This window comes from Symphalangus syndactylus, chromosome 10, assembly GCF_028878055.3.
Source record: "Symphalangus syndactylus isolate Jambi chromosome 10, NHGRI_mSymSyn1-v2.1_pri, whole genome shotgun sequence".
In the NCBI taxonomy this organism is placed as follows: domain Eukaryota; kingdom Metazoa; phylum Chordata; class Mammalia; order Primates; family Hylobatidae; genus Symphalangus; species Symphalangus syndactylus.
Genome location: NC_072432.2, coordinates 55,662,715 through 55,675,375, shown reverse-complemented (window position 1 = coordinate 55,675,375; position 12,661 = coordinate 55,662,715). Strand labels below are relative to the sequence as shown.

At 44.9% G+C, this 12,661-nt stretch overlaps 2 protein-coding genes across 7 annotated transcripts in view; one reads left to right on the top strand and one right to left on the bottom strand.

Moving 5' to 3' along the window:
* Positions 1 to 459: 459 nt before the first annotated feature.
* Positions 460 to 6,342, bottom strand: HNRNPDL (heterogeneous nuclear ribonucleoprotein D like). Of its 6 annotated transcripts, XR_008660751.2 has the most exons (9): positions 5,107 to 6,263; positions 4,136 to 4,304; positions 3,876 to 4,037; positions 3,295 to 3,426; positions 3,034 to 3,148; positions 2,308 to 2,478; positions 1,866 to 1,958; positions 1,392 to 1,496; positions 460 to 716 (listed from the first exon to the last, which is right to left on the bottom strand). XR_008660751.2 is itself a non-coding variant. In XM_055297179.2 (8 exons), exons 1-7 carry the CDS (start codon positions 5,547 to 5,549, stop codon positions 1,888 to 1,890), a joined length of 1,263 nt encoding a protein of 420 aa, XP_055153154.1. In that variant the 5' UTR covers positions 5,550 to 6,342; the 3' UTR covers positions 460 to 716; positions 1,866 to 1,887. The 6 variants fall into 6 exon arrangements, 4 of the variants coding, with proteins under 4 accessions (XP_055153154.1, XP_055153155.1, XP_063466399.1 ...); XR_010113843.1 differs by lacking the exon at positions 2,308 to 2,478 and having other exon boundaries at positions 5,107 to 5,549; XM_055297179.2 differs by lacking the exon at positions 1,392 to 1,496 and having other exon boundaries at positions 5,107 to 6,342.
* Positions 6,210 to 12,661, top strand: part of ENOPH1 (enolase-phosphatase 1) — a 30,498-nt gene continuing 24,046 nt past the window's right edge. The window contains exon 1 of the mRNA XM_055297190.2: positions 6,210 to 6,767. Coding sequence (XP_055153165.1) covers positions 6,684 to 6,767 — 84 coding nt within the window. The 5' untranslated portion in view covers positions 6,210 to 6,683. The remainder of the gene's footprint in view (positions 6,768 to 12,661) is intronic.

Here is a 12,661-nt window from a genome sequence, read left to right as displayed (position 1 = left end):
AATTAAAGTCATTCTGTTATGATTACAAAGCTTTTTCTAGGTGACCACTGATTAAAGCCAAGGTAATTAGCAATTCAAAAATGGCTTTCCAGAGACAGGAACAAAGTACTACTACTAACAATTTTATTACAATCCAGAAGAAATATGGTCTACTAGAAAGCTTCTACTAATCACAACACTTAGGTCTTTCTCTCAGGACAGTCTTCAGATAACCAGAAGGGAAAGAACATTGTTCAAAGGTGTGGTAGAAATCTCAGTTAACAGGGAGAAGATGAAGCCTTAAGAGCATAAAATACACCTACAAATTGGGGAAGAGGGTGACGCTGGCTGGCTATTTATAAAGGACCACAGTTTCTCTGTATGGACCAATACTCTCTACAAAATCAACTGTGCCTTAATTATTGCTTATTTTAAATTACATTTTTACAGAGCTATGTAGTACCTGACGCAGAAAAGCAATCACATAAGGAAGCATTTATTTGAGGTTTAACATGAAATGATACAAATAAAAATGTGTATAAACAAATCCACATTGAGTCATAACACAGATAGCAAAGGACAAAGTAAAAACAAAGAAAACTAATTGGCAGCTATATACAGTTGGACACAATCGTGTCTTGTACACTAGAAAGTCTTTTACAAAATAATCATCTTAGATCAACAGAAGACCAATCTTCAATGTCGTCCTGCAAGATGGGTTACTTTAACATCTCCTCCTAAAAACAAAAACAAAATACCAATTAGATTTGTGCAACTCTGACAAGCTTTTAAAGGTCCACTTTCATGAACTGTTTTAAGTCCTCACTTTATTTTCTTCAATAATTAAAGATCATATGCATATTTATTGGTAAAATACAGTTTGGGTAGTCAATAAGCTCACCCTGGAGTTCCCAAATGATATTAAATTCAATCTATTCAGGAAAGAATCTGGGAATACAATCTTCCCATATTCAGAGGTTCAACTATGTTAGATTAAGGTCTACTAGAAGCATCTCTAGTAACCCAAATAAAATGCTATCACAAACACCAATTTCTAATAAGATTACAAGAACATAAATTGATTTGTGCATATGATCTTTAATTTATATCCCAGATTTAAAAGTTCTTGTTTTGGTTTGTAGATTTCACTATTAGCTATAAAAAGAAAAAGCAAGCATTAAATCTTAAAAGAATGAACACTTAAAATGAGGCTCCACAATTGAAATACAACACTAAACAGAAGACCAAAATGATTAAGCTGTAAAAAGGCATTTATGTACTTTAACTCCTGTAAAAAACCATTTAAGTTAAGTTTAGACATTTAATCTCCAAAAAGATTAAAAAAGAAGCCAAAGTCTGAAGTTTTCCACTTTAATCTTTACGCTGGTACATGAAGTTGGAAGAGACCATACCACAGGACAGCGTTTTCTGGTGTATGCCTTGCGCTCTGCCCGCAACGTGCGACCCCCAGAGATAGACGTGGTCAGGGTGACACACGGCCTGCAATGAAGTTCCCGCTGGCGGGTACAAACAAGGTATAATGTCAGAGTTAGAAGACAACATTCTTGTTTTCCTTAAGTTGTACCCATTTCAGTACTTTACCTGTTAATAGTTCTAAAATGTTTAATTATTCCTCTAGACCACCTGGTACACAAAAGCAAACAGAAAAACTCTTAAGTTTTTCTGCAATACTAAAGAAAGTGAGATAAGACTTTAAAGTTAAAGATCTATAGACATTTTAGGCAAAACAGGCTCACAAAGCAATTTAAAAAATCAACAATTTAGTAAAAACAGGCTACATAGTATTTTGTTTTTACGTTTCATTTGTCTATTGATCTTTAAATTAAATTAGACATTTCCACTGTTTCCTGTACTCTTATACACACCTGTTTTTTCCAATGTTCTCCTTTAGTATGGCTGGTAATTGTTTTGGTGATTGCCACCCCCTCGAGATGCCTTGCCGTAAGTGCTCTGTTGGCCTATTTTGAAAACACAGAAATCTCATTAAGATAGTTTTCTACAAAACTGTTTCTTTACAAACACAATGAGAAGCTATTAAATCTACAAATCTTTGCATGCTAAATAAAAAGTATTAAAATATTAAGATATTTTAGCACCTATTATAAGCTACTCATAAATCATACATCCTCGTTCATTTATAACCACCAGTCTATGTTAGTATAATCATCCTATGATTGTAACATGCCTCAAACACTTAACTCCAAACACTTTAATGGAAAGCCCATACACATAATTTCAGAACAGGATTGTATGCTAACAATGAATTTTAATACCACTGGTTTATAAAATTAAGTTAAATATTCTTACCACTGTAGTCTGCATATCCCTGTCCATATCCATAGTTCCCATAGTTATACCCAGTATAATCATATCCGCCATAGCCACTATAGTTTTGATCACCACCATAGGCACTATTGTAATTTCCATATCCTTGATCATAATAGTTATTAAATCCTTGGTTCCAGTTTTGGCCCTGACCTGAAACAATGCACAATGATTGTTAGGAAACAACTTCTGACCCCCAATTCTAACATAAAATGATGTGTTCTTGTCTCTCACTCTGCAAATCTTGAAGGGCAGAATGGACATATATATTGCTATCTGCTTGAAAAACTATTTTTCCAGCTGTTATAAAAAAGGGGGCAGAAAGTCCAATTGTGCCAGTGTCAAACTTCCTAAATTTAATGGAAAATCATTCAATTTTCCATTAAAGCTGAAGACAGGTATACCGTTCCGTTTAAAACAAGGACTCCTGCCCAAGAAAACCTATCACGCCATGGTGTATCATGTAATGGTACACTTTTCCTATCAGTGATGACACTAATTGTCAAAGTGGCCATACTTTTAACAGTTTTTTTGAAACCAGTGAGCTCACAACAAAAAACCACCACACACAACCCCCACTATGCTGAACACTCCTCCCGGCTGGAATGGTTTTAAGTTTAAAGTTTTGCTTTCGTACAGGACTACCCATATTTAGCAGTATACAGCTTAAATAAACCACGGAGTCATATTCCAAGAATTAAGTCTCACCTCGGCCACGACCCCTCGTACCACCTCGTCCACCAGCTGCAGCACCTCTTCCACCCTTTTGTTGCTGCTGCTGCTGCCTATATACCTCTTTGGGTTGTGCAACTTTGATTTCACACTATAAACAAATTAAAAAAACATGAAAATATAATTTTTACCGAAGTTCTAAAATTAAATCACTTTATTTTTCTCAAACACATCAAGAAATAATTTCAAAAAAAGAAAACCTTTAAATTTTCATTTACAGTACTTAAATGGCTTTACCTTCCCAGAACCAATTTGATGGTATCTGCTTTCTAACAATTTTTTTACTGGCTCTTCATCGGTATATGTGATAAAACAAAATCCTCTTCTTTCATTTGTTTTTGTATCCATGGGAAGTTCAATATTTTCAATCTGAAATCGAGATGCACACTCAACGTCATCCCATAATTGTAAAATGCTACCAGAGTGTCAGAATGCTAAAGGTTCTTTTCAGGCTTCAACTTAAACATGTTATTCTTATCAGGTGACTTCTATACAGACATCACTGCTTTATGATCAACATCAGCCTACAGTGATTTGTTGTAGATTTGAAGCATTGAGAGAAATTATTTTGTACCCCAAAGATGCCACTAGTTAACAAGTCCAAACACTGACCACATTTAAGTGCCCATGTTTTAGCTAAATTAGATAATTGGGTTGCCATCAGAGCAGCAATCAAATCGAGGTAGTCACCGGAAGCCACTTGAGCAGCCACTTAATCCTACCCTTACCGAAACATGAATCTGCCCTGTATAAATCGAACGAGGATTGAACATTTTATAAACACATCAAGCTTAACATGTGTAAACATAATCACACACCTCTCCAAAGGCTCCAAAATATTCTTTAATTTGTTCTTCAGAAGTATCAGGGCTCAATCCACCCACAAAAACCTTTTTGGGAGGTTCTTTCCCTTTCAAAGCTTTGGCCCTTTTGGGATCTATCAATTTGCCATCCAGTTTGTGTTCTTTCAGTTCCAAAACCTACAAGACAGATTTATTTAATCTGACAGCACCATATAACTCCCAGAAAAATTTGCAAAACACCACAAAAACAGCACAATGCAAAACACAGTTCCTACCTTATCAACACTAGCAGCATCTTTGAAAAGCACAAATCCAAATCCTCTTGATCTCCCAGTGACTGGATCTGTTTTAATTGTGCAGTCTACAACTTCCCCAAATCGAGACAAGTACTCTGTCAGATCTTTTTTGCTTGTATCCCAGCTCAAGCCTCCAATAAACATTTTACTAGAAATAAAAGTTTTTTTTTAAAAAATAATTAGCAATAACTCAAATGATCCTTCAGTTCTGGAATTAAATCGTGAAATAAAAACAGGGACATTTACCCCCCAATTGTAAGCAATTTAATCAATGTTTACATTTAATCTATGTCACACAAAAATCCCAATATCCCAACGAAGTTACTCAAACTAGCGGAGAGCTCACTGTCCGCACTACATAAAGCAAAGCTCAAAAGAGACCAATAAAATATAGGAAAGGTTCTGCCCAGATTCCTTTAGCTAGAAGCCCCAACTTCCTAAATGAATCCCTCACATCTTATCTCTTAGGTCCATCCTCGTTCTCAGCTGTCAAGCCAACGTTCCACCCAGAGAACTCATCAATCAACACGTTTTGTGAATCTGGGTACCAGTCGCCTGCTTGTGCCCGAACTCAGAGTCCTCTAAAACTCTTCCCACGAAAACCGCGCCGAGTGGTAACAGAGACACAATGAAGAGGCGGCGGCAGCTGCAGCGTGCGGCGCTGGGAGGCCGGCCCCTCCCCCCCGGGTCCCACGCGGCGCCTGCGCGCTTGGGACACAGACGCCGCCGCCCTCCTCCTCCAACCCCTCCGCCCTTCCCCCACTCTTCCCGGGTCTCTCCAGTCACCCCCTCGATCTCTTACTTTCCTCTTCCCTCCAAGCTAGTGGGGCCCAGAGGGCACGCGGGGAATCGACTCCGAGAAAGAATGGGGGCAGCGCGAGGCTCACGAGGGACGAAGGGCGCGTGCGGCGCGCTGGGGGAGGGGGAGCGGGGGAAGAAGCGTGCGGTACCCGTCATCCTGCTGATTCTTGCTCGCGTTGATCTTGGATCCCTCTGCGAATTCCTCTATATTGCTGTACTCGTTCATATCCTCCATAGTGGCGGAGCTGTCGGCAGGGGGGTGCTGGCGCGCAGTCCGGGTCGCGGCAGCAGCGGCGGCGGAGCGTTGTATGGAGCTGGATTTAAAATGGCGGCGGAAGAGATCCGGGCGCCGCCTGCGCCCTCCCTTTATAGCCGCCCCGCCCGCCAATCGCGAGGGCTGCTGGGCGGTGACGTGGCGCTGGGCCCGGCGCGCCCCCTGCCGGGCGGAGCTGGGAGCGAGCGAAGGGAGGAGCGGGGCTAGCTGCCGCGGCGCCCGCGGCCGCCAATGGGAGAGGCTGCGGGAGGCTAAAGTAGCGGGAGCGGAGGGGAACAATGGCGGCGGCACATGGGAAAGCCGGGGCGGGACCTCCATCGCGGCCCTCCCGGCAAGGAGAGAGGCCACGCGTCAGGGGACGCGGGCTTGGGAGAAGAGAAGAATCAGAAGAGAAAAACGAAGGGGCGTAAATTCCTGGGGTCAGCAGTCCCGAGCAGAGCCGACGCAGGGCCACAGTCCCTCTTGCCTTGGGAGCCTTTGTCTCTGGCGTCCGGTCCAGCCCACTCCTACCAAAAAGCCGTCAACCCCGCCTTTTTCTGCCCTCGGTTCGCCAGTGGGGAGCCGCTGCGGCGGCCGCTGCTACCGACTAGCACCGCGGACAGGCTGCTCCGGAAAAAGGCGGACTGCGCCCGGCGCTGGCGACTGAGGCGGCGAGCGCGCTCGCCCACCGCGCGCACGCGTATTTTGTCCTCGAGCTGGCAGGAACCAGCCAAACAGGAAGCGGGCGCGCGACGACCCCTCCGGGCAGCGCGGCGCGGGCGCCTCTTCCGCTGTGACCACGGGCGCGCGGGCCGAGGGGGCGCGGCGGGGCCTCTCTGGCTGATCTGCCGGGCCCCGCGCGGCCTCTCTGGCGGGATGAGGCCAGGAGGAGGGGCGGGGGCTGGCCAGATGACTGTATCTATGCAAAGGTGGAGGCGGTGGGCGGGGAGGGGGCTGGATTCAGTAGAGGGCAAGGGGCACTCACATCCCCGGCGCGCCACTCGCGGGGCTCCTTTCTGCACGTGCCCCGGGCCTCTCCCGCTCGCTCAATCTGTCTGCGGAGGGCGCGCTCTCGCGCACTCTGCTCCCGCGTTCGTTTCTTTGTTCCCGCCCACGCGAGGCCCATTTTGACGGATCCAGCTCGAGGCCTGACGGCGACCAATCGGCGCTGGCGCCTTCACCCTCCCCGCCCCACCGAACCCGGCAAGGGCCGCCCCTTTTCCTGTCCACGTGGTCTCGGGCTCCTGCCCCGTCCTGCTCACGAGTTCAGGGCTCCTGGGCGGCCGCCTTTTCCAGTTCCAGGTGTGCAGAGGTGTCCTCTCCCCACGCGCGGCGGGCTGCACTTGGTCGCTGGCTCCGAGATCGCGCGGGGCCATCGGAAGCCCAAGACGGTACCGGGGGCCGCAGCCGCAGCCGGCGCCGCCCTCCGCCCTCCCCAACAGCAGGCCGAGTCCCGTAGCATCCGGTAGGGAAATGGTCGTGCTTTCGGTCCCCGCCGAAGTCACCGTGATCCTGTTAGATATCGAAGGTACCACAACCCCGATTGCTTTCGTGAAGGTGAGGGGCGGAAGGGAGCGGGGATGTTACTTTTCCTTAAAAACAGTTATTTTTTTTTCTAAGTATTGCAGGCCTTGCATTGGAGACGAGGGTTAGCAGAGGCGGTGTGGCTTTGCCTCTTCTGTGGAATGGGGAGGAAGGAGAGAAAGCCTGCGGCGGGTTGCGGGGATGCTTTTCCTCGCGGCACTAGGTTCTCCCTCCCCCGCCCTTGCGCTTGGTTGGATACAGATGGGTGGGAAGGGATGGAAGTTGACGCTAAAAATCGCCGAAGGGCAGGTAAATCGGGGCGGGGTGCGACGGTGCGGGCCTTCCCACCCGGCAGGTGTGCACCCGGTCGCTTCCGCAGGTGAGCGCAGCCTTTCTGCTCCGTGGGGCCTGGTGTGGCAGCGGCAGCGATTTAATGGTCTTTGAAGCTTCTGATATCAAAATGGAAAGACTGAAGTGTCAAGATGACTTTTCAGGTGGCCCTGGTGTCGGGCAATCAAGGTTCCTCTTCGCCCCTTCCCACTTTTGCTGTTAGTGGCCAAACTGCACACTATTATTTTACTCTGTTAGGCTCTGTGGTCCATAGCGCTGATTTTTTGAGCTATAGGACACGTCTAAATTCCGTTCACTTTCCTCAGAAAACCACAGAAGCTTGAAGCTCTTATCCAGAGCATTCCTTCTAGGATGTCACTGTGAACCAGCACTTGTCTGCACCTCAGCTTGCAACTTAGCGGATTCCTTCTTTATTCTTTGTCTGTTAGAATAAGCAAATATGAAATGTTACTTTAATTTTTGAAAGATTCCTCGGGCCTTGTCTTTATTTGGCTCCCTGAGGTTTAAGAATTCATTGCAGATACAAGTACTTCTTAGAGGTGCTTGCATGCCCAATAATAGTCGAGATATACAAAGTATATTACCAAGTAGGAAAATTCCATCTTCCAAGAAACTGGGCAGCTTGGGTTTTAAATTCTATTTTAGTTTCCATTAAAAAAAAATTACCTGTGAATAAGGCTTTTTTTTTTCTTTGAGACAGTCTCACTCTGTTGCCCAGGCTGGAGTGGAGTGGAGTGGTGCAATCACAGCTCACTGCAGCCTCGACCTCCCTGGGCTTAGGGCATCCTCCTGCCCCAGCCTCTCGAGTAGTTGGGACTGAAGGTAGAGCCACCATGCCTGGCTAATTTTTGTATTTTTTGTAGAGACGGGGTTTCGCCATATTGCCCAGGCTAGTCTGGAATTCTTGGCCTCCCAAAGTGCTGAGATTACAGGCATGAGCCAAGGCACCTGGCCTGAATGAGTTTCTTGATGTAGGTTATAATATAAAATCCATGTACACTTTTAGGACACCAAACATAACAACCTTTAAAATTCTTTTAGAAGAATCACAGTACCTTGACATCTTAGCATAGGTTCAGAAGAAATCGAGTTTAGCATTTTCTCCATGGTTTTTGTTTTTGTTTTGAGGCGGAGTCTCGCTCTGTTGCCCAGGCTGGAGTGCAGTGGTGTGAGCTCAGCTCACTGCAACCTCTGCCTCCCAGCTTCAAGCGATTCTTCTGTCCCAGCCTCTCCAGTAGCTGAGATTACAGACATGTGCCACCACACCCAGCTAATTTTTGTATTTATAGTAGAAAGAGGGTTTCACCAGGCTGGTCTCGAGCTCCTGACCTCAAGGGATCCACCCACCTCAGCCTCCCAAAGTGCTGGAATTACAGGCGTGAACCATGGCACGCGGCCTCTTCCCCACGTTTTGTTTTGTTTTGTTTTGTTTTGTTTTGTTTTGTTTTGTTTTGTTTTGTTTGAGACAGAGTCTTGTTCTGTCTCCCAGGCTGGAATACAGTGGTGTAACCTCTGCCTCCGGGATTCAGGCGATTCTGGTGCCTCAGCCTTCCGAGTAGCTGAGATTACAGACACGCACCACCATGCCCGGCTAATTTTTGTATTTTTAGTTGGCCAGGCTGGTCTGACCTCAGGTGATCCTCCCGTGTCAGCCTCCCAAAGTGCTGGGATTACAGGCGCGAGCCATCGCGCCTGACCTTCCCCCACGTTTTTAATCACACCAGAGACCTCTGCGGAAAATTTCAGGACAAATACTGATGATTGATTAATTTCCTTTTTTTTGGATTATGACAGAGTAAGCGCTTTATTGGTTTTCAGAGAAAAAAGGAGTCCTCATTTTTGTAATTTATAGTTAACAGCTCACTCCATTCTGGCTCTCTCTTGCTTTCTGCGGTCACCAGGAGACCAAGGATAAGGACAGGAGAGGTAGTGATGTGGCATTAAATCGTTAGATACTACCATTATCTGAAGGTAGATTTGGGGAGTAAGAAATCTCATACAAAATCAATTTTGCAACAAAACATAATACCCCTCCCCCACCGTTTTCCCCAAGTGCGTCTTCTGCTAGATGACATTATGAGCCGCTTCTTGGAATCTTTGTGTCTGTGGCAGACTTATTCTGAAATTCGAAAATAAAAATGTCTTAGTTGCCTAAATAAATTTTTCTGAGTTTGACGCTAGGCAATGTGCAATTTCAATGCAGGCTGCAAAAGAATGATTTAGGGATCTTGTTTAAAGGGTAATTTCTTGTGTCCTGTCCTATAATAATACCTATTGTTATTAATGTTAACCTATTATAATCTAATCTATTATTATAATTTGTTAGACATGAATTTATCAAAACCATTGTTCCTAAAAGTATGTTTAAAAGAAAGTTAGGTCTGTGTGGATGTTTATGGTAATTATGTAAAAAAGGATTCCATTAAATGCACTTCTGGGAAATGCTAGTTAGAATGAGTTCAAATAGATTTCTTTATTGCATGACTTCTCAGAACCTTCGGTATCATACATATATACACACATACACACTTTGTGAGATTTCAAGAGAGTGACATTTCACAAATCTGCTCGAACAAAAACTTAGTAGAGTATCTCAGTGACTAATCTTTTAAACACGTTTTAAAGAGATGCTGAGTTACATTCTTGAATCTGAGCACGGAGAGGTTGAGCATGGGAGTTGAAAGATAATCTGCTTGGAGCTTTAAAGTCAGAGTAGGTGTGTGAACTTGTAGCCCTTCCTCCTGTGGAATGATGGAAGGAAACATTGAGTACTGTATACATGCAGTACTCAATCCTTGACTCATTCTAAAAGACCATGAGGTGTATGTACTGTCTACACTTTACTTAGGATGAAACAAAGGCTCTGAAAAGTTGAACAAGATGCCTGGGATTTGAACTCAGATTGTCTTATTCATAAAAACTCTTATTTTTTCCATTACTGCACTCAGCCTTGGAAATGGGACCCACCCGTTTGTCCTGTCTCCTTTGCTTGGCTGCTGTGTATGTTAAATGACACAGTTAGTATGAGAGTCCTTTAATCGTTGTGGTACTGTGCTATAAAAGTATATGGTAACAAGCCGGGTGCGTTGGCTCAGGCATGTAATCCCAGCACTTTGGGACGCCGAAGCAGGTGGATCTCTTGAGGTCAGGAGTTCGAGGCCAGCCTGGCCAACATGGTGAAAGCCAGTCTCTACTAAAAATACAAAAATTAGGCCAGGCGTGATGGCTCATAATCCCAGCACTTTGGGAGGCCGAGACAGGTGGATCACCTGAGGTCAGGAGTTCGAGACTAGCCTGGTCAACATGGTGAAACCCCGTCTCTACTAAAAATACAAAAATTAGCCGGGCATGGTGGTGGGCACCTGTAATCCCAGCTACTCGGGAAGCTGAGGCAGGAGAATCACTTGAACCCAGGATATGGAGGTTGCAGTGAGCTGAGATTGTACCACTGCCTTCCAGCCTGGGCAACAGAGGAAGACTCTGTCTCAAAAAAAAAAAAAAAAAAAAAGAAAAGAAAAAAAGAAATAATTCAAAAATTAGCTGGGCATGGTGGTGCACACCTGTAATCCCAGCTACTGGGGAGGCTGAGGTGGGATAATCGCTTGAACCTGGGAGGCAGAGGTTGCAGTGAGCCGAGATTGTGCCAGTGCACTCCAACCTGGGTGACAGAGCGAGACTCTGTCTTAAAAAAATAAAAAAGTATATGGTAACAAATTTCAGTTTATAGCATGTCCTTGTGTCTTGCCTGAGGATCATCAAAATTTGTTGGGAGTAGAGCTGCAGCAGAGCCCAGTTTTCCTTAGATGTTCCCACTGCATCTAAATCCACCGCCACCATCCCTGCACTTTACCACAGGACACATACCTCTGGTGTTTGTTTTTTTTTGTTTTTGTTTTTCTGAGGCAGGTCACTGTACTCCCAGGCTGGAGTACAGTGGCACGATCACAGCTCACCGCAGCCTTGACCTCCCAGGCTTAAGCAATCCTCCTACCTCAGTCTCCTGGGTAGCTGGGACCACGAGTGTGCACCACCACGCCTAGCTAGCTTATTTTTATTTTTTATAGAGACGGGGTTTCATAGTGTTGCCCAGGCTGTTCTCAAACTCCTGGACTCAAGCAATCCTCCCATCACGGCTTCCTAGAGTGCTGGGATTATAGGCATGTGCCACTATGTCCAGCTAATTTTTAAAATTTTTTGCAGAGATGAGGTTTCATTGGGTTCAGGCTGGTAAAGCATTTTTAGAAATAGTGAATTCATTCTTGATTATTTAACAGTGCTTATAATTTATGTCCTCTTATAATGTATTTTAGAAGATAATAATTGAGGAGTGTTGCAGTTGACATCTTTCTTATGAAAACTGCTATATTAAATTATGGTCTTTCTAGGAAGAGAGCTTTGAAGTCTGATAGTTATCTCCCAACTTTGGTTAAACATCCATTTGATAAGTAGTATTACTTCTATTATTGCCAGCATTGAGAAGTGTATGATTCGCACTCTGCCTGCACAATGAAACAGCTAGAAGACAGCCTACAAGGGATGGCACACTGGAAGCATTCTTCTACCTGTGCTATTTATTATTGACACCAGTAACTGTAATAGGATCTCTTTCCCTGTCTTCATTCAGTCTACGGATTTAGGCTTTTTCATCTGCAAGGATGGGCTACTAGGATATGCTTTGTTTATAAAGGTGGTGATGAAGGTTAAATAAGATGGAATGCAAAAGCCTTTGAAAATTATGAAGTCCTATAGAAACGCTGATTATAATGCAGGAAGTGTCAGACTGGAGGAAATAGAAAGTGCTTATGAAGGAAGGATTGGTAAGGAAAAGAGGGAGCTTACATTTCCTGAAACCCACCATGCTCCCAGTTACGTCTACCATGGTTACTCCCAGTTATTTTTGCTCCTTATTGCCCTACCCAGAAATACGTTAAAAATAAGACGCAGGATATTGTTGATCTCTAAGAATTTGCAGAAGCACTGGAATGGCAGATAAGTAATTGTTGATGGGTTGATAAACAGCTGCCCCCCTCTCCCCAACCTTTTCTACTGCTTAGGGCCGTGTTTCCCAGCTACATTCATGGTAGTACGTGAGAGGATTTTTGTTGACTCAGCTTGAAACAAGGTGAGGAGTCTTTGGAGAATCACTGTCTTGCGTATATCAAGAGGTGGATGGAGGCTAGCCTTAGCCGTGGTGGCTCACTCCTGTAATCCTAGCACTTTGGAAGGCCAAGGTGAGAGGATTGCTTGAGCCTAGGAGTTCAAGACCAGCCTGCGCAACGTAGCATGACCTCTTCTCTACTAAAAATAAAAAGAGTTAGCCAGGTATAGTGGCATGTGCCTGTGATCCCAGCTACTCAGGAGGCTGAGGTAGAAGGATCATTTGAGCCCAGGAGGTCAAGGCTGCAGTAAGCCATGATTGTGCCACTGCAGTCCAGCCTGGATGACAAAGCAAGACCCTGTCTCAAAAAAAAAAAAAAAAAAAAATGGTGGATAGAAAGCACCTCTGGCCTCCTCTGGGAGGAAGCTGTCCCACCTAGCTGGGAGGGACCTCACCTAGGATTCAGGAGACCTGGGCT

What these genes read in the sequence shown, in the direction of transcription:
- HNRNPDL (XM_055297179.2), bottom strand. Translation starts at nt 5,549, where the DNA reads ATGGAGGTCCCGCCCCGGCTTTCCCATGTGCCGCCGCCATTGTTCCCC. An exon ending in AAGAATCAGCAGGATGACGG is followed by an intron (nt 4,305 to 5,106) that starts GTACCGCACGCT and finishes TTTTATTTCTAG; the next exon opens with TAAAATGTTTATTGGAGGCT. An exon ending in GGGATATGCAGACTACAGTG is followed by an intron (nt 1,959 to 2,307) that starts GTAAGAATATTT and finishes TTTTCAAAATAG; the next exon opens with GCCAACAGAGCACTTACGGC.